General features: G+C 38.9%; 1 protein-coding gene across 1 annotated transcript; it reads right to left on the reverse strand.

Moving 5' to 3' along the window:
• Positions 1-8,328: 8,328 nt before the first annotated feature.
• On the reverse strand, positions 8,329-20,888 carry tes (testis derived transcript (3 LIM domains)). The gene is made up of 7 exons (XM_063479107.1): positions 20,711-20,888; positions 16,787-16,872; positions 14,101-14,623; positions 12,357-13,127; positions 10,856-11,071; positions 10,553-10,711; positions 8,329-9,421 (listed from the first exon to the last, which is right to left on the reverse strand). The coding sequence occupies exons 1-7, from the start codon at positions 20,735-20,737 to the stop codon at positions 9,230-9,232; spliced, it is 1,974 nt and encodes a 657-aa protein (XP_063335177.1). The 5' UTR covers positions 20,738-20,888; the 3' UTR covers positions 8,329-9,229.
• Between the last annotated feature and the right edge of the window lie 806 nt (positions 20,889-21,694).

A 21,694-nucleotide genomic window follows, 5' to 3' on the forward strand; every position in this document is an offset into this window, starting at 1 on the left:
TGGAGACCAAAATCAGTGGAACACAAGTAAATGTTGCCCTTATACCGTATTTTGATCAAGTGGGCTGAGTGTCCTGAGTTCGATTCCACCACCAGGCCAGAGCCTTTCTTTGTTGTATTTGCATGTTCTCCCTGTTTGTGTGGCTTCTCTCTGGGTACTCCGGCTTTCCCCCACAGTCCAGAGACATGCAATTATTTGGGTTTGGTTAATTCACCCATAGGTCTGAATGGCTGTCTGTCTCTATGCGTTAGCCCTGTGACAGACTGGTGACCGGTCCCAGGTGTACCCTGCCTCAATTGAATTGATAGGCTGTGACCCTGACAAGGATATGCGGCAGAGGATGGATGGATGAGCCGAACGTCCAACTACCTATCCATCCGGCTTCTTTCAATGTGGGGGAGTAACAGCTCTACATTGAGCTACTCATCCTGTCTTTAAATGAGAGCACTTCTCACTTTTCCTGGCAGAGTACTAATTAGGGTTGCCAATTCCTATCCCAGCTGCAAACCACAAACTGTCACGATCAGCACTCAATTAAACAACAGAACCACATCATCTGCAAAATGCAGGGATGAAATCCTGTAAGGCCTTACTACTTTATAGTAGATTATGCTAGAGACAAGTGTCTTTCATACTGCTGTACAGCTTTTACTGGTCCGAATTGGTAAATAAGTAAAACATCATTTTTGCTATTCTTCCTATTCTCTCTAATATGATTACAGTTTTTTGGGGAATCAACAGAGAAATTCCCAACCCCAGCCCACTGGAAAACGTGACCTTAAAATTGCAGATAAATAATGTAGATGACACTACTTTTGCAGGTATTATTACATAAGGGTTGCAGATTGTCAACTGTTCTTTCTCCTTTCTTTGAACTAAATGAAAAGCCAGTGTTAAGGGGGGGAGGGGCAGGTGTATAAGGTTGAAATGAGTCATGCACATAAAGTAATGATGCAGTCAGGACGTGATACTGCTTCCTTTGTTCTCAAAATGCTGCTGTTATCCAACAGTAAATTAAAAATTCCAAAATGCCATTTAGCAAAGACAGAAAATTGATGCATATGTGAAAGCCAAACCCATAAGGACCTGTTGAGGGAAATTAAAAGAAAATACATAATGGCCCTCAATTTAACATTTTTAAATCATCATTTTGATCAATGCCCTATAATCCTGAAAGACTATCACCATCATCATGGTGCACTATAACCTTGAGTGGTATTCTGATTACCTCTGTGAGAATTTAGCTCCAGCCTTTTCGAGCTTGCAGAATGGAAAGGAGGAAGTCTGTGGTTAACAATGGCAGGAAAGGGAAACTTGTTTTGAGAAGCTTGGCATCAGGCACATTAATGGCAGTGCAGGCTTAAAATAATTGGAGACACTGTAAATGTTAACTTCTTGGTTGTAATGTGGTGTCGGTAGCAAACCTATACTTTGATGTCTCATTATATTTTTAGTATTTTTTTCCCTTAATCTCATTCTTGTAGGCATCTAAGTAGATGTAAATCAAATTGGTCATAACTTAAAGTTTTAATTATACTTTATCCTGAGGGTGGAAAAAATGCACAGCTTAACTTCGTTTTGCAGTACAAACCCACTCAGTTACAGTGCATCCGGAAAGTATTCACAGCATTTCACTTGTTCCACATTGTGTCATGTTACAACCTTGTTCCAAAATGGATTAGATTCATTTTTCACCTCAAAACTCTCTACGCAGTACCCTATAATCCAGGCAGGCAACTCTTGGTGTTCAAACTTCGTCCATTTATGGACGATGGAGGCCACTGTGCTCATTGCTTCAATACTGCAGAATTTTTTTTTTTATCAGATCTGTGCCTCAATACGATCCTGTCTCTGAGGTCTACAAACAATTCCTTGGACTGCATGGCTTTGTTTGTGCTCACTGTCAACTATGTGACCTTATATAGACAGGTGTGTGCTCTTCCAAATTATCAACTGAATTTACCACAGGTGGACTCCAGTCACTTCAATCAGACAGGTCAGTGGAAACAGTATAAGCTCATTGTTGTGCGTCATAGCAATGCCTGTGAATACTTACGTACATAAATATTAACAGGCACTATGTCTTTATTTTGCAAGAATTTTAAGCAAACATTTTGTCAGTTTGTCATCATGGGGTATTATTGTGTTAAGAACTTCGAGGTGAAAAATCTATTTAAAACATTTTGAAATGAGGAACATGACACAATGTGGAACAGGTGAAGTGCTATGAATACTTTGAATACTTTCTGGATGCACTGTATACCATACTGCTGTCTGAAGTATTTCCACAGTAACTCGAATGACTGCTTTCTCACTAGTATCATTTTTACTCTCTCTTACAATGTGTTACAGTCCCATGACATTTGATTTAATAAATGACGGATCTTATCTAAATATGAAACAGAAGGCGCCAGGGAGCACCCAACTCTAAGAAACCTCTGAATTTTGAAAAATGAACTCACTTGAACACAGACATGCGAGTCCTCGCAGAGCAAATCATATTTCGGATGGCTCTAAACACACCTTATCAGCATGTGTAACTGAAACAAATATTGCCAGCTGTAAGACACAATCATTAACTGGTGACTTATCGTGAAATGCAAACAGTAACCAAGCAACCCAGACTCAATGTGAAGTAGCTGAGAGCCAATAATCCTGCTAAAACAAGCAGGGCTCTTTCCACTCTATATTTTTCTACAAAAGAATAAATGAATTACTTGTTATCTTAGAGACAAAAAGCAAAGCTTGTCAGGTAGAGCAGCACTGTAGAAAAAAAAGGATGAGCAGGTGAGATAATGGAGATAATGTTACAAGCTGTGAAGAGAAAGCGCTTTCTAAAAAGGTGCTCCTACATTGTCAGACATTCTTTGAAGTCTTGAAATCCTTCCCTGTAGAAAGGATTTCCAACACAAAAAGTTAGTCCAACAGAGAAACTCCAAATTATAAAGCACAAGCCTATAGGGAAGAGTGACTCCTGCTGGAAACAACAAAAAACTGACTGGTTCTAATGTTAGCCCATAAATGTCTCTTAAAATGTCCTTTGGGAGAAAAATGCCTAATTTTAGGAATGGTTTAGATGTGTATCTTTGTTCCTTCTCACCTAGCCATCATTTTCTTCTTTTCCCTCTTTCCTGTCTTTCTTTCTATCTGGGTTCTTTGTAAGAGCTTCTAAAATGTTCAATAGTACCAGTGAACTCTATATTCTACTTCAATTTTAATTGCATTCATAGATAAAATCATGTAAGTCACAGTGCATAACAATATGTAACTACAAAACATAGCTAAGCAGCTATACAAAGAAAACATATTGGAGCTGAATGGTTGTTTTTTGTTTACCTTTGTTTGCATTGCCTTCATATAGTGTCAGAATGTTGACACCCTGGTGAACAGGTTCAGTGAGACTGATCACAACTGGGATCTCTACTAAGGATGATTTTAGCATGAAGAAGAACCATGTGAGCCATACATATAACTTGTGTATCTGGAAGTATCTGTGCATGTGTAATTCACACCAAAATAACCCTGTGAGGATTCTAGCACTTTAAAAACAAGGAAGATGTTGAAAGTTGATTACAAAATGTGTTATGAAGAAGATGGTAATGATCTGTATAATATTCAGATAGACCACAGGAGAGAGGTTAAAAAGAAGGACAGATATGGAGAGGGCAGATGGAAGGTGGCAAAGATACTAAAGAAGATTTGTAGGTTGGATGATCAGATAAGAGAGCAATGACTATAACAGGGGATGAAAAATAAAAATAAGATGGATGTCTTAGCTTCAACGAGCCACTAAATACTCAGGCTTGACAATTCCCCAATTATTTGACCTACTTTCTGAAATGGATTGGATGGATTATATGGAAATAATCCCTATTCAGGATCAGTGCTGTTTTGTTAGTTTAATGGAACATAGTTTCTCTTAAATGAGATTTATTTATTACGCATAATAGCAAGGATAATGGCAGATATCTCATAACCTTTGTGGATAAGCAAATTTCCTGTTATCCTTTAATCTTGTGTTTTTGTACTAAAATAATGGCAAAGGTGAAATGAATCTCAACTGAAGTCTGAGTTTGTGAGCCACACATGAACATAACTTGTCTGATGCTACCATTAAACATGACTGCTCCTGTTGGCTGCTGTTAGCCTGTAATGCCAGGCCTGCTTTATAATGACATTCCATTAAACTGAATCACTCCTGCTCACTGGCTCCCTCCTCATAGGAGGAATGTGGGTGGTGAGTTATCGAAGTTTCATGTAGCTGGCATTTATACCATCTGGGTTAAAATGCCTGCCCTGGCTGCTTTTTCTGCTCATCTTCAGCTTTAAGATTCCTGTGTGCAGTATGTCTGGGTTCAACCTGAATTATCCACAACTGGATGTTCTTTTTTAAATAGGAAGTATGAAGGTCTCACGTTCTCATTTTTAATATCCTCGCAATATTTTTTCCACAAGTTCAGTGAAAAAAAAAAAGTGTCAAAGTGTATCTCTGCATGTCTCTTCTTTCCACATCTTCTCAAATTCTTTATCATAGTTATAACAAATGTTTTGCATGCAGAAACTGCTACCTCAAACATATCCTTAAGTTTAATGACTGGTTTTTATTTTGCAGTCACAACATGAACTAAAGAATGTGAGATCAGATGATCTTCAGGTGCTCTCACCTCAGTGCATTTGGGGCAGTCCCAGTTAGCTCTCAAAGAAAAAACTCACGAGAAGCAGCACTTGTCTGAGATGTGATATTCATCCAGATGGGCATCTGTGAACTACACAGTTAGTCTAGATCCTCCATTGTGTTTAAGGTGCTTATTTTTTCTTTTTGTTATTTTCTCATTGACATTTCATATAGTTCCTCCCTAAATTTTAGTTTATGACGAGGCAGTGGAACTTGGATTTGACTTCAAGGTTTGTTGCCAGTGCAGCTGAGGTGTGAAATTAAAAATATGGATGTAATCAGGAAGATTTCATCTGAATATATCTCCAAATTTCTCTGGAGAACAAAAACAGAGTGAGCATGGGTTATCTAACTGAGCTAAGGAAAACATTTACAAGAGCTCCATTTGAAGGCTTGTGATAAGCTATGGAAGTGGCTCCATGGAAATACTGCAGGTGCTTCCCTACAGTAATTAGAGATGTTAAACTTGAGCCCGCTTATTTGCATTTGATACTGGACTCAAGCATAACTCTAGAGTATATTCTACAGAATGCCGATTTGTGAAACTGAAGAAATGTAATCTATGCATAGACTCCGTTGCAAACAGTCTCTGGTGCTTTCCATATGTTTCTCCTCACCGCTCTACTATGGTGAAAAACTACACAAACAGAAAACTCCAATTCCAAGAAGCTCATAAAATCTCATCTTGATTCAATCTCGTATCTCTCTTCATATGAATATGACTCACTGTTTGCATATTGGATAGACATAGATGCTGCCCTACATTCATGCATTAGAGGATTTATGATCTGTAAGCAATCAGTCTGAATTATGGAAATCAGACCTGAGTCAAAACTTTTCTTCAACTAGATGACAACTTTTAAACATATACTCCAACACACAAATGTGTTATTATAGAGACACAAACGTTTTTATTAAAGTATACTGCAGCTGGTTCTATACACAGACTGACTAATACAAATTCTGGTGACAGCACCATGTAAATTCAGTTATTATTTAAAAAAAAATCACATTCAACTTCCATCCTGTACATATTACAGGAAGGTGACTCTTCCCCTTTTTTTCTGCTTCTTATAGTTTTAACTGTTTCCTTACTCAAGATACCAGGTAAAACAAAACTTGATCAACACTTCAATGAAATGCCAACAATGACCTGACTTCCTATGACAGAAGAAGTGGCCATGGAAGGAATCTCTGAAATGAAAAAATCAGAACAAGGTCACAGGAAGATGTTGGAAAGAGGTAATGAATGTGTGACCCTGGCCAGGCAATTCAGTCACATGAAGACTGGTAGAGTTGTGGCTGAAAGAGGGGAAATAACAGCACAGTTCTGGGCCGACTGCCATTTAAGACAATGGGCCTCCTCAGAAATGGCACTTCCTTGAATTGTGCACACTTTCCATATCGTAAATGAAAATACAAGCCCCTCAGTGGTGTTTTTTCCATCATGGCCAACCTACCACTGACTTCCCAGAGAGTAACAGGTGATTCATCAGAGAGAGCAACATAGGTCCTGTAGGAGTTAAAGTGAGCTGTATTTGGATTGCATACCGGTTCTCCTACAGCAGATAAATACTGTTCCTAAATGTTTGTGTACACTGATCACGCTCTGCATACTGTAGCATTTAGTGTACAGTGCATGTGTAGTGTGGAATAGTGACAACACCTTTACAGTATCTTCATCAGGAGTAATTCTGCATCCACAGGTACTTGAAACCATGCTGGAAGTTACATGAGGCCAAGACAATAAATCTAAAAGATCCTTTTCACACAGAAAAAAGCATCACTGCAATTGACAATTTATGGTAAGCAGCATTAATGATGCATTTGGTGAGTCACTGTGATGATTTAATATAACGTTTCAAAGATCAACCTGTAATTTTGAGGATGTGGCTGTACGAAGCTATTTTCACACATGAATTTCAGAAAATGTATTATAATGCAGTTGGGATATAGCTTTAGAGCCACTCACACACACAAACTGAACACACTGGTCCTGTCTCATCTGACTGACTGCACAGGACATTTGCATGCACCTTTGACAAGTGCTGCGAAACAGGAGTGTGCGAAAATCTTGAGCCACCCATGTCTACTTTATAGTTTGAAAAGGAAGATGTGAAAATGTTGAGGTCCATACTCATGGGGAGACCAACCCATGACTGAGAGTGTCCTATTGTGTGTTTTTCTGCCCAGTTATGCTTTTACTGCATTTGCAGTGTGTTTGGGATCATTGTCACACTGAAAAATGAACCTACTGTCAATCAGAGGCTTTCCAGTGAATGGTGGTGCAAACTGTGACTGTTCTTTTCTGTGTTCATAATTCCATCAATTTTGACAAGATCCCCAACACCACTCGTTAAAATGCAGCACTAGATAGTTACAAATAGCTGTAAGCACCATCTCCTGACCTCCTCCATACATGTCATAATGATTTGAACCAAAAGTTTAAAATTTGGATCGATCACTCTTACCTGCTGCCACCGATTTTCAGTCCAGGTCAGTCATATAGTCATACATTATCCTTTTCTCCCTGGTTCCCAGTTCAACAATATAAGCAGATGTTTAACAAGCTATATAGCTGACCCCTAGAGACTTTAAAACTAGTATAAAAGGAAGCATTTGGTGAGTAAATCTAATAAACATAACCTTAAAGATACATTTATGTCTGCTACTGGTTAATAATGTAACACTGAACAACACACCCTGCTCTGCACCAGTCCAACATCACTGTCAGCATCACGCTAACCAGTTTAGCCTTCACTAAGCTGTACAAAACTGCCCAGTACATTTTCCTGCATTCTTTAAATAACATACAATTACTATACATCACATAGTTTCGCAAGACCTCTTACAAAAACATAATTCAGTAACACATCATAGATCCAACATCTGACATAAAAGCTCTAAAAAAATGGGCCATTGCATGTAGGCTTTAAAATTCCATTCTGTAAAGTTTTACTTGCAGAGCAGCCCTTACCTTTGAACATTGTATCTCATCTTTAACATTAACATTTTTTTCCCTCAATGTAGGCAAAATGGCAACAGTACATAATCTAGCATACACATTGTGTGACAAGAAACAGTTTGTGGTTTTTGATATTTGTTATCTGCCACTTAAAAATACTTTACTCCATTTATGCATGCTGTTCTTCTGTGACGCTAGATGGCTGAAGTACTGCGACTTTCTATACTACGAATGCATCACAGGGATAACAAATGATGTTATTATATTCTCATTACTGAGCAAGCGTCTCCATGCCAACACTGGAAGAAACACCAGGCTGCAGCACATTAAAATTAACTAATTTGACAGTACCCTGCCTATCTGATTTAATTGCTGGTTAATTGAAGGTGTCACAATGTCATTCCAGATAGTTTCAGCCCACTTTAATCCCTGGTGCTGAGGTCCCTTCCATGACAAGATAAGTATAATGCAAAAACCTCTGGGTATTGCAGCCTGGATACTTTGGTTAAACTGCTTTTTTTTCCCTATAACAGTAGGAGGTGAACAAACAAAGGCACGTCAGAGATTCAGTGTAAGGTATGAAGTCACTACAAATGAGAGTTTCTGGAGATATTTTTATCTCCTAAAAGCTTTATGCCTCTGACAACCAGTCAAGCTGCAATTCATTTGTGTAAACACTTTATTACTGTATCCTTTGAGACATTTGTGGGGTCATCCAAGGTCATCCAGGTAGAAGAAACAGCAGAACAATCAAAGGCTAAAGCTGTAACTATATTTGTAGAGATCCTATTAAGACCTTGAAAGGCAGGAATTTAACCATTTCAGTATTTTGTTGTATGTGAGAGAAGTAATTTTAGAAAAACCTGTTTTTAATACCACAAATAAACTAATAAGGAGCTATTTGCAACACCTTGTTGCCTTGATATAAGTATGAAAATACTATGATATAACCTTGCTGGCTGACAATAAAACAAGACAGTATATGCCATTTGTAGACAGAGATGGAGGAATTTACTTTTAATGTCTCATTGAAAGCACAAATTTAATTCATCAAAACTTCAAATTTAGCTACAGACTGCAAGTTTGATATTACATTGACTATTTACTTTCAACCAGCTCAAATCTGGCTAACACTGACAGTAACATTGCTGCATGGAAAGGGAATGTCAGTAGTTTTTATATAAAGTAGTAAAAAGGTGGCAAAAAACAAAAAACAACAACAAAACAAACAAAAACCCAGCAATAGGTTAGTGGTCACAGGTTTAACAAGAAAGAAATCTCATCTGTAAATAATAACAGTGCAAGAAAAGCAAACAAGAAATTTAAGGTTGGAAAAAAAGTGGAAACCCCCTTTTTTAAAACTATCTGAGTCTACAAGATATATCAGTGCTGCGATCTTTCTGGACTTACAATAAGTACCTGAATTCAAACGGTTTCACTGTTACAGTAGATCTTCATACTACAGAGATCAGGCACTATTTCTGTTAAAAGAACCATAACAGACTATTGTAGCTGTACCAGTGTTCTCTCTGTACGATTCCTGGTTTCGCAAGTGATCATGAAGAAGAGGAGGGACTTGTCTTGGCCCTTTAAGCCATGATTTTCTTCTTGCACTCCACAGAGCAGAACAGGAAGTTCTTCACTGCCATGAAGCGCTGGCCAATCAGGCATTTGGAGCAGCCGGAGCACTTGAAGCACTGTGGCTCGGCATGCCAGTGATAATCACCATAGGAAACCCTCTGGGCCTCGGGCTCCACTGCATTCTGGCAGGATGAGCATTTCTGGCAAGAGGTAGGAAATAATGATGTCAAGTTTTTTTTAAGTTAAGTTTCAGATATCTAGGTTTTCCACAATTCATTTTAAAATTATTATTCAAACTCTTCAAGTTTCTATATTATTTCTATGTAGTTTCTTCCCCTAACAGTTTTGGCCTCCACTGCAGTCAAACTATGTATGTATGTGGTTTAAACTATAAGGTGTCCTCATGGTGCCTAATTAATACCTGACACGTTGAAATATGTTTCATTTAGAAACTTTTAAAAAATGCTTGGCAACACAGTGTAATTACTATCTCAAACAAAAAAGAGATTCCTCAACTCTTACAAGCAAAGGCAAGTATTTGGTTATATGAAAACATAAGCTTTGCTGTGGATTATGTTGGAAAAAAAACACAGTTAACACACACCGAGCGCTTCACATTCTTGGCTTACGGTGGCCAGTATATATTCCCCTATCAATTTTTCACAAAGTGTGACTTGGATGAGACGATTTTGCACCAAGCCCTAAGAATCCCTAAGGAATTTGCTTTGGTAACAAGTAAAATGTTATAATCATTGTATGTTATAATGGCCTCCAAAAGAAAGTGATCAGAGTGAAATGTGACAATCTTCTATTTTTAACATTTGCTTTTTAGATCAAACCATAACATTCCACTGTGGAGTCCAGTATATGATGTTGTTGTTCTTGTTAGAGCTCATTAGGGTGTTTAAGGCCAAAAATATGCAGTCAAGAATCTGAATTTTGGTAAGGCTGCAGCTCCCTGCTAACAAATCCTTCAAGTTCAATTGCACTAATAAGCCAAAACAATATGACCTTCTACCTGGTGTGCTCATTTGTGTGCAACAAAACAGCTCACTGCTCTAGAACTTCAAAGGTACCCCATGGCACCAAGACATCAGCACCATAATTATTCTTATAGTATTGTATATAATGAGCTGTAGCCTCTGCATATCAGACTTGCTGACTAGTGGCCATATTCAATATGTTGATTACGCAAACAGACTACCCACTTATGTTCTACTGTATCCCAGACCATCACATGCATCTCTGAGAGGTCATAATGTTATGGATCACTGGTGTATTTAAACCAATGAGCCAATTAAAGAAAGAAACCCACAACAACAAAGACTTACCACAGCATAGTTCTTCATGTAGCAGGGCTTGCAGACAGGCTTGTCATTCTCCATAACATACGTCTCTCCAGCCAGAATGCAGTCACATTCAAAACAGCAGAAATGCTTCAGATGCCAGTTCTGACCCTCAGCCTGAGTGTACTCGTTACTGAAGATCAGCTGTAAACAGACATGCATCAGAATATAGCATCAACGGTGCTAACAAACTCTCAGCTATGAATGGTCACACAGATGCGTATGTAATGCAAAAATCTTTTTTAACCAAAATCAAAAGAGAAGCAAATGATCATATCCTCATCTCACCTCATCACAGCCTCCACATCGTGGCTTCTCGCTGTCTCCATAGTGCCGTCCACAGTACATCTTGCCTTTCTTCCAGAAGTAGATCATGTCCACCAGCAGTTCGCTACAGGTACAGCAGACGAAGCATGCTGGGTGCCACATCTTGTCATAACCGGCCCGCTCAGCATAGACAGCTGGCTCACCCTTACGCATGGGCTGCTGGCACTGATGGCATGACTTTAAGGGAAAGTACAGTACATTGGTATGGCTGTATAGTTCATTATGAAAATATATTCTATTGATATTTTATTATATAGAAGAAAAATTCAGAATAGTTTGTTACATCCTGTCCTGAATAGATTTTATTACAACCCATTTGATTTGAACAAACTATCACTGCACAGTATTTCATAACAAGTTTCCATGAATGGTAACTTTGCTCTTTGAATGTTGTTGGGTTTGTTTTTATTTTACATAAATTGTAGTAAAATTGAAAGCAGGATGAAATAAAAATCCACAAAAAGAATTAACTGCACATGGTAATGATGGGAAAAACTTGAGCCGTGACTCATGCACTACTGCATTAAATAAGAACCCAGCATCCCCAAATGGGATGGTTGGTCTATGGCTCCACCTAGTGTTAAGTTTGGAAATGACTGAAAACTGATAAATAAACCATGTCATACAAAAGTTAGAGTTAATAGATTTGAACTTAGTCAAATGTATTAACTTGAACTATGGCAATTTACATATTATATTAAAAATCTATTTTTCATATATTACCAGCAATTCATCACATCTTTAAAGAAACATTTTGTGCATGATTTCTAAGCTGAAGACATCAAAGGGTTTCCAGATGAATGGGATGAGCAGAAAGGGAAGGAAATGTGAAAGTATAGAAACATTATATTATAAAGGTGAATATATAGGTGATTTGTATTACAGTGTGGAGTGGGTGCAACTGCTATGAGATGTGAAGGTCACAAGTAGACGCTATGTAATTTCAAGGGTTTATATAAGTGTTGAACGGGCTTCCCGATGAGCCCTAGAACAACTGTAAGAGGAGTGTGGCTGACCAAAGGAAAAATATATTATGAAACTAAGTTTGACTTACACACAGGAAATAAACAGGAAAACCACTAAATGAAACTACAACATGTGTAATTCCCCCATTTGAGGCTACGCTAGAAGATAGGAAGGGAACAGGTATTCTGACCATGTTTTATTTTATTCATGATATTATAATAACAATTATTATTATTTTAAAATAAAGTTCTTCTTAAAATCATTGTCTCCACCTATTAACTAGATGTCAAACATATTATCGTGTTCTTGGAATTTGTTCTATTGGTAAAGACTTTCATCTTGTATTATGCAAAACTGTGAGTGAGGATTTTTTTTTGCTTTGTATATTTTCCTCCCATCTGTTATAGTGTGACATGTCATGTGTTTACTATATACATTTTTATTTAATTTAACTTTAGTGCAGATGGTCAGTGAACTGAGGGGAAAAAAAACTTACAAAGTTCTGTTGTGGTAGTCCAGCTTGCTGAGCTCCAGGGACACTCATGGCTCCAGCGGTGGCAGTGGTACCCATGGCTCCTCCAGCTGGCCCAAAGCCTGCAGATGGTCCAACGCCAGGCCCTGAAAGTGGTCCACCACCAGCTCCAACTCCACCAGCTGCAGATCCCAAACCACTACCAGCTCCAACTCCACCAGCTGCAGTTCCAAAACCACCTCCAACTCCACCAGCTGCAGATCCCAAACCACCACCAGCTCCAACTCCACCAGCTGCAGGTCCAAAACCACCACCAGCTCCAACTGCACCAGCTGCAGTTCCAAAACCACCACCACCTCCAGCCCCAACACCAGGTCCTGCAGCTCCAGGCCCTGAACCAAATCCAACTCCAGCAACCCCAGCCTCTGGTTTATAGCCAGCACCTCCACCTCCACCAATACTCCCAGCAGCAGCACCACCTCTAGGTCCAAACTCAGCCCCTCCTGCACTAGGTGCCCCTCCAACCCCAACACCAGATCCACCCAGCCCTCCTGCCTGAACCAGAGCCATCTCTTCAGGCAGCATGACATCTCCAACCCCCAGGGCTTCATCCTTGTACTTGCGAACGTATTGCTGCATCTGCTTGACCTCAGCAGGGCTCAGCTCATGACACCTGGACGGGTCCTGGTCGTGTTCAGGCAGCTGTCGGGCCATCTGCTGCCGACGGTAAGCAGCTCCCTCTGTACCAGCCACTGGGCGTTTCTCTGGTGGGAGCAACTCAATATAACGCACAGCCTACAGAGAGACAGACAATAAAAGAGTCACCTCAGAGGGAATGAAGAAAAATGTGAAGGACAACCAGAAGAAGACCAGAGAGACAGATTAGATATAGACTAACCAGAAAGAAAGTGAAGTTTTGTTTTTTAGTGAGAAGACAAGGAATACATGGGACAGATACAGAAACAGACTAAACAAAAGACGAGAAAGTTGAGTTAATGTCAAACATAAGATTAATGTGGTGGTGAGAGATGCTGGCATTAAAAATGACATCCTCTTTACTGTAATCACCAGTGCTTCAAAAGTCCCCGCCACACATTTAAGACAACTGAATAAAACAACATTTTGTAACATATTTCTGAAAAAAAAATTGCTACTGAGAAGAAACAGACCTTTTAAACAGAAAAAGACCTAAACAAAAACAAACAAACAAAAAACTGTTGATTCAGAGACATCAAATGTGCAGACCTTCTGTTCTGTAGTAGCTAGCCAAGGGTTTTCTAATGCCTTGAACTTTAGGAGGCATAAACACGCAAAAATGATTCGGCTAATCTCCCCTTCAAGGTCGTCTCTCTCTGTGCACCTGAACAATGCCAGGAAGTCTAATTCTAACCATCTACACTCCTCCAGTGTGTTAAAATGGTAACATCTTGCCTTAAATTTCACTTTGGAGACAAGCACAAGATTACAGGAAAGTATCATAAAGGAAGAGGCAAGTTATTTTTTAGTTGACTACACCTACATCGATCTATGGTTCATGTGTTTTTGCCTATTACCAAATCTTAAATGATGCAATACCACCAATACTTCCTGATCAAGGCAGGAATATTATCTATTAATATGTTAATTTTTTTATACCAATGAATCCTTTACCATATGATAATACTTAAATGCTTTTTGGGGGTTTTATGAGGATGGGGAATGAAAAAACCAAAAAACCCAACTCAATTTAGACTTGAAAAATTATTTTCTAATAAATATGAACTCTTACCAGGTACTTGTTAGCCACTGGTGGTGCCCACTCATAGGTGACAGTCTTCATTGGTACATCTTTAGGAACTGGCACTACGTTGGCTGATGTGGCACTGACAGTGACTGGCACTTTGCTAGCCCTGACTGGTGTGGCACTGGCTGGTACAGGCTGAACCCGAGCCTGACCCTGAACCCCAATGCCTGTCGAACCTGCAGAGGCTCCAGCTGAGGGTGCAGAACCAGCTGTGGCAGACGGGGACACAGAACCAGCTGTGGCAGACGGGGATACAGAGCCGGCTCTGGCAGAAGGGGGCACAACAGTAGAGGTCGCACTGGGTGGTACCGTGTAAGCAGTGGCAGGGCTAGGCAAAGTGATGGTCACCATGTTGCCCTGGTAGCTGGGGATCCCATCCGTCTTCAGCTTGGCGATGAGGCCGGTGTACTTGGTGTCCTCAAACAGCTTGCCTACCTTCTTGTTCTCCTCCGAGTTCATCGCCACATCATGCTCTGTGATGCCACATTTGCAGTTTCGGCATATCTTTCTGCAAAGAAGAATTTAACAAAATGTTCAGGACTTTGACTTTTTAAACATTGATACTAATAAATTACCATTGCTTTATTCAAACTAAACAAGCAATGTCTCAGTTTTTTTAACTACATATTCTTCTTTATAGCTGGTATATTTGATAAATTTGAATAAATCCTCACTTCATTCACCTCCCTCTATTTTTAGAATATTAAATAAAACTCCTACGCCATTATAAAAACATAATAAGTTCTGTGTTAAAACTGAACTACCAGCATTTTTATCATGCCTCAACACATCTTTCGATATAACTATGACATAATTTATAACTAGAAGGCATGCTCCAGCCCAAACAGGCCTTCAGAATTTTAGTGGAATAGGCAATACTTTCAGTTGAATAAAGCCAGTTTAATGTGTAATAATGACAGCATTTATGTTAAGATGTCATTGGGCCACTTTTAAATGGCAGATGGCTTTGTCTTTTCTAAGCACTTATTTTGTTCATAGGTAACCAGATGAAAGCTCTGTAACACAGAAATAGAAAAATATCTTCTCTTTTTTTTATGTTTTTTTAACTTAATTTTAAAACTGATGAAGAAAAAGAGCTTCTCAATTTTGGGATAAATAACATATTTTAAAGAAAATGAAAGGTATTTTCATCAGTGATGCAAAAAAAAGTGTGTCAGAGGACTGCTGTATTATTAGGTCGCATTATTAGGCCGCATTAGACTAAATTCACTGGCCTATGTTTCCACCACTGCTATCAAGTTTATTCAGAATGAGCCAATGGGACGTGGAACTCTGTACCCAAAAACAAACATGAGAAGTGTCTATTCTCAAGAACAGCATGTTCCCATTAGGCCGATGGCTCCCGCTGCTATAGGAATCCTTTTAATTAAGCAAGCTGGGAAGTTGGCAGACTGGGTCAATGAGTGAAATGTTGTTGTCATGCAGAATAAGCATGCTTTTTTAAATGACTGTTCTGATTCATAATGGTATTCAACATTACTGAGTTGAGTTTTAAAATATATAGTGATATATTTCTACATAAGCTACAGGAGGAAAGTAAATATTTTATATAAATATAGCTTAATATTGATTCAAAATTTTTGTAAAGAGTCTGCATTTCTCCTCTTACTACAATTACCATCTCATGCAGCTCCATCTCTATTTACTGCCCTCCTGCACCGCAAGCTCAATAAACTAAGCTTCAAAGTTAAGCTCTGAGTAAATATTATAATTACAAGTATGGCAACAGTTGACAAAGAGTATGTCATTTCTACTGTGTAAGTCAAACAAAGAAAGAAACTGCTAATTTCAAAGCCACCAATCTCCTTTGACTAAAACAGTAGATTCTACATTACAAAGAGTAGTTTCTGGGGTTTTTGGTGTGCCGATGTGTTTTAACATGTTAGTCTGGATCTGAGAGAATTTAATAAATGCCAAAGTAAACCAACAACAAAAATAAACAGCAAGTTCTTTGTTGTTATGAGGTAAAAATGTTTTGTCAAAGAACTTTGGCAGCTTTTACAAGAGCAATGCTGCTTGTTTTCCAACAGCACATAAAGCACTGAAAATGTTGCAAACATGGGATACAGCTAAAGCAGTAATTATTTCTTGTAGATGACTAAAATGCTGACCATGACCACAGCAGCGCTTATCTTCAGCGCAAGCTCTTACTCCTGTCTGTTAGCAGGCGTGTCAGCTACCATCCACTATAAATAATACGCTGCCTGCAGTTCTCAAGGTTGAACAACTCCATTTCAAAGGAAATATATTATCCTTCAATGCAAGAGAAGCGTTTCAGAAGTCAAACACTAATTATCAGAATGATAATTATCAGAAAGAATAATTATCAGAAAGAGATATACTCCTGCTAAGTTTCCTGAAAATGGCAGCCTACTGCCTAAGACATCTTACCCATTGCATGAAAATAAGGAGGTATATTTTGTTTATTATCATTCAGCCCAAAAACCACTAAAATGTGGTATTTGTTGGCCGAACCTTATTAAACACTATTTTTTGTTTGTTTATTTTTGTTAAACTAAAGTTGTATTGAAGAGTTCACAGCTTTGCTCAAGACAACAGTGACTCACTCTTTAATCAGCAGTTTGGACACAGGAAGCAAAGAAAAGGAAACTTGTGAAACTGTGATGATGTGCAGAGAAACTGTTCAAACCTCCAGAAATGCAGCTCAAAGCCCTCACACTTGTCCTTGCATTTCAAACAGGCGGCTCCAGCACCAAACTCATGGCCAAGCGTCACCTGTAAATAAAGCACACAAAGGAAATGACACGTACTGTCAGAGTTTTGTTTTCTGAAACTATACAGTGATTGATGTGCAAAGAACAGACTTCTGTATTGCAGAGTACATTTTGATGAACAGTGCCTGAGGCAGATTGAACTTCCTGAGCTAACACAGGAAGGACATCCTCTGTTGGGCCTTTTTGATCATTTTGTCTATGTTGGACGCCCACTTCAGGTCTTGGAAGATTGTAGATCCCAGTGCAGAGGGATTCCTACTGAAGACAGAGCAGGAGCAGCTTAAATGAGATTTACGTTTTGCTACTTTGTAGTACCACCATAAATCATGTTGGAACAACTTAAATTGGGCTTTTTAAAATCTCCCAGGGGAAGCAAGTCTCACTCTGGTAATTGTTGCAAGTTTCACTTTTAAACAGCAGTCACTGTCTGTCTGCCTGCATTCCTCAGCAGAGAATGTCTTTTTGGGTCAAAAACATCTCTTGACAGCAGGGTGCCTGATGGGATCCCACCAGCCTCTTAGTGTTATTGAATAGCTGCCTATATATGGTCACAAACCATCCTAATGGCTTAAGGTGGACATGAGTGAGAAATGCAGACAGACAGTGGCTCCTGTTTAAAAGTGAAGCTTTGATGCCAGACTTTTAACATTAATCACAATTTCCAGAGTGAGACGTTTGTCCTCTGGGAGATGTTAAGAAGCCCAATTATAAGTTGTTCCAGCATGCTTTGTGGTGATCCTAGAAAGTACCAAACACATCAGTAAATCTTAGTTAAACTGTAAGATGTACTCGCCTCCTGTGTCTTTTGCAATGTGCAGCTTAAACAGAACTTTAGGAGTGGCCTGGAGTAGCCTGTCACATGGAACTAAAGATGAGAGTTTTTGTGTAATTAAGCATGATTCATTTTGGGTAGGACTGTGTATGATTTTACTTGCATTTTAATACTGATGCAGAAATGATACTATTTTTGTGGAAGGCAGTGTTGTCTAAATAAAAAGTTTGACCTGAATTATGAAAAAGTAAACAAGATTACAAAGTTGTGCAGGTATCCATTGCTAACTTCCAGTCCTTGGTTCTCAGGGGGTTTCAGATGGTACTACAAAGATGTTCAGGCTCTTGCAGATGTTCTCTTGTTAAGGTGTGACATGACAAAGTACTTCAACTTTGAGACAAAAGGACAAATTATTTAAAGTGTCATTTTACACTACCAACTAAAACATCATTTTCAACTTCGCAAATGCAAACGTTTATTGGTATGCTTTAAGGGCGGACAGGCTAAGTGGTTGAAAGCCTAAATATTTATCTCAAGCATAGGGAGGACAACTGTTTTTGGCAGAGCTCATTCAGCATGTATGTATGCTTCCCTGGAAGGCAGCTGCACCATCTGGATTCACACTTCAAGTTAATCAATGACTTTGTTTCATGACTAAGCCTGTGGGGTGATTAATTTTGGTGACAACACTTTTGCTACAAGCCAGTTTAGACACAAAGTCTATGATTCAGGTCCAGTGACTCATAGTTCATGAGTCACTTTAATGGAGAAGGGCAGAGCTGCAGGCCAGTGGCAAGCAAAGTAGTCACTTTAGCTGGAGCTGACCAGCTACTTTTAGACGCTGGACACAGTTTCTGTAACATCATGAAGATGATGTAAAATATGTAAAACACATATTTTTAAAAAGAATGTTCAGTTACTTACATGTATACATCTTGTTTCTAATGCTTTAAATAACAGACGGTGTCAAGGAAGTTTCAGTCAAACCACCCTTAAAATTTATGAACAACTTTTTCTATTTTTAAGGCAAACTTTCCTCTGTAAAGGTGGAATACGGTCATAAAAAATATTACTATTTTTCAGTTCGCTTACTGTTGTTTTAGACAAAGATTTAATTGGTCTCATGACTCACTGGCTTGAACTGAAATTGAGTTCATAACACTATAATCACTGCAGAATTTAAACAAATAGAGAAATCCTTTGGTCTGATTCTATTTCTACCACAAAGTCATATGAAAGCTTTAATGATGGTTTAGGTGTTTAGATAAGAAATAAACCTAGCCAGACCTCCACAGACTTCTAAGAGTCAGCAGAATGGCAGTGCTGTACACCGCGACCCTATAGTCACAGCCTATTACCTCAGACGTTCTGTTAAGTAGAATGCAGCAGCTTAATTGAGTATAATATCACCTAAACACAATGGTAATGTTTCCTGAACAAGCGCAACACAGATCACAGCAGCATCTCTGTGAACTTGCAGCCTCTAGCAGACAGAAACCCTGCAGCTGTGACAGGCTGATCTCCCCCAGGGATTACAGGCAGATGTCAGACTGTCTGTCTGGGTTATCCAGCTGCTCAGACCTATTTAAGCAGGGGATTCCTTCGTCTTCACTGAAACAGTTTGTCCCTGTAAAATTCTCACTCTTAGTCAATTTTTCAGAGTGAAGCTGAAAGCTCTGAAATTTGTGTACAAAAGATTATTAATGCAGGAAAAATCTAAACCATATTTCTACAAGTGGCTGAAGACATTAAAATTGCAGCTTAATAACTCATACAAAACAAACCACCAGTCTGTGTAACCACCTTCACTGCTGCCAAATCTCTGCAGGTCTATGCAAGGACCCCCAAAGCTCAAGTTAACTTAGTATCATAAGTTAACAGTACAGTACCAATGTTTTTGCACCATGCCACCAAAACATAATCCTTGTTTGTGTACAAACTTGTCAATAACCATAATAAATAACAACAACAACAATAATAATAATCCATATAGTTTGATTCTGATAACTACAAAAGCTTTAACGGATGTTAAAATGCATTTTTTCTTTTCCTAAACTACTTAAGAGGTTATAATAGCTTCTATGGAAATTGCTGACTGGTTGATATTCATGTGTATTCACTACATAAACCTGGATTTCTCGAACAGAATTATTTATACAGATTATCTATGGACCATAAGTAAACTGAGCAGAAGGGGTGCATAAGAGGAATCTAATGAATGCCAACAACGAGTATCTACAGTGGCCCCTGATGAGGAATGAATGACTATTCACTAGACAAAGCGTGTACTGTAGAAGGGTTTCCTGCCTGTCCTGACTCTTAACTTTTGTCTTCTCCCTTGGATGGCCAAACTCTATTTAAAAAATATTAGATTTTGAAGCATCTGGCTTAGAGTCTCAAGCGCATTATGAGTGACATGAGCCTTAATATTCCTGAAACCCTGCTGACAGTTCAACACTCAATTCGGCAGCTGTAACGGCAACATTTACTTATGGACAAATTAACTATCACAGCTGGTTTGCATTTTACTGTCACAGTGATTTGTTCCACTTAATAGAGAGCTGAGGACGCTGAGCACCGCGGATTAATACAGTATCAAAACCCTGAACGAGGAGGACGACTTTGTACGTAAAATGGGTCCGTTAATGGGTCAAGCTGTTCCGCTATTAAGTTACAGAGGTTGGGGGTTTGGTTGATACGCAGAGTAAGACTTTGTCACATTTCAAACGCAGTTTCTTACATCGGAACTTATTCTGAAAGGGAAGTAACTAAAAAGGGCGCGACCTACGTTTTCCAAGTTTGTAAACCGATCGACGTGAGTTTGTTCCAGCAATATCAACTACCCAAGGATGTGAAATAAGCTTATTTAAGCGAATTAAGTAGATTTTTAATTGAAAAAATAAATAAATAAAGACCATTAATATCTCGAAATTAAAACCGAAACTTAAACTCTAAAATAACCTACAGTACTATAACTTTTCTGCCACCTGTCCCTTGCTCTGCACACCTTAAGGGCGTTCCCCGGACTGTGCGAGATATCCACGAAGAACACGGGGGCAAAGCTTACCTTCTTTAGCTCCCTCTCTATTTCCATTTTTGTGTTAAACGTTTTCTCTTTCCAGACGTGCTTCTTGTAAAAAAAAAAAAAAAAACCTGTCAAATCCAAACACAGGCAACAGGGAGATCGCGCCGGAAAAATGTAAAACAAATCCTGCTGCCCTCACTGATTTCCCTTTGGGGGTCCTGCTTCTACTCCGCACAGGTGGTAATTTCGCCGGAATTAAGTCGATAGTTTCCGTTTGGGCATTTCAAAATAAAACATGCACGTTGCCCACTAATGAGTCAGGTCTTATTTGCGTCGGTATGATGAAGTATTTAAATACTTGTGCATGTATTTTCAAAATCTATGTGAGAAATTACAAATTGACTTTTTGTTTTAAACTCCAGGGGAGCCTCTAGGATTTTGTCATAGGGGTGGCCACTAAAAATACTGCAGTGGCACATGCCAGAGTGAAGGGGGTGATGACGGGAAATCACGAGGGACATACAAAATGACACAACATGAATGATTAAAAAATTGTATATGCAGGAATTAATAAGAAGTGAATGTTTCAGCTCATTGTAGAGTGTCTTCCTCTCTCTTGCGCTCATGTTTATTAAAATGATTACCTAATTTTGTGGGGTGGCCAGTGCTGGTGTGAAGTAAGCAACGTCGTCCATTCACTAGTTTTCCATGTGAAAATATTAAGCTGTGATTTGAAGTTTTAAAATTAGCCTGGGGATCTGTGTTTTTAGACAAACAAATCAAACTGTCACTGCGCTCAACTGCTGAAGTGACAGTTCCATCTTAATGAATTAATGACACATTCAGATAATTATTTAACAATGTATATATTTCTTTCTTTCTGGCACTCCAAAGCAACAACGAAGTAAAACCAAGAAAAGCGGTCTCAGAAAGGACTTTAAAAGGAAAACTTGTAACGTGCGGTGGAGATGAAGCCAGCCGCGGAGGTGTGCAGGTGGATAGCGAATGAGCAACAGCTTCTGACTT

This window comes from Pelmatolapia mariae, linkage group LG7 (genome assembly GCF_036321145.2).
Source record: "Pelmatolapia mariae isolate MD_Pm_ZW linkage group LG7, Pm_UMD_F_2, whole genome shotgun sequence".
NCBI classification, from domain to species: domain Eukaryota; kingdom Metazoa; phylum Chordata; class Actinopteri; order Cichliformes; family Cichlidae; genus Pelmatolapia; species Pelmatolapia mariae.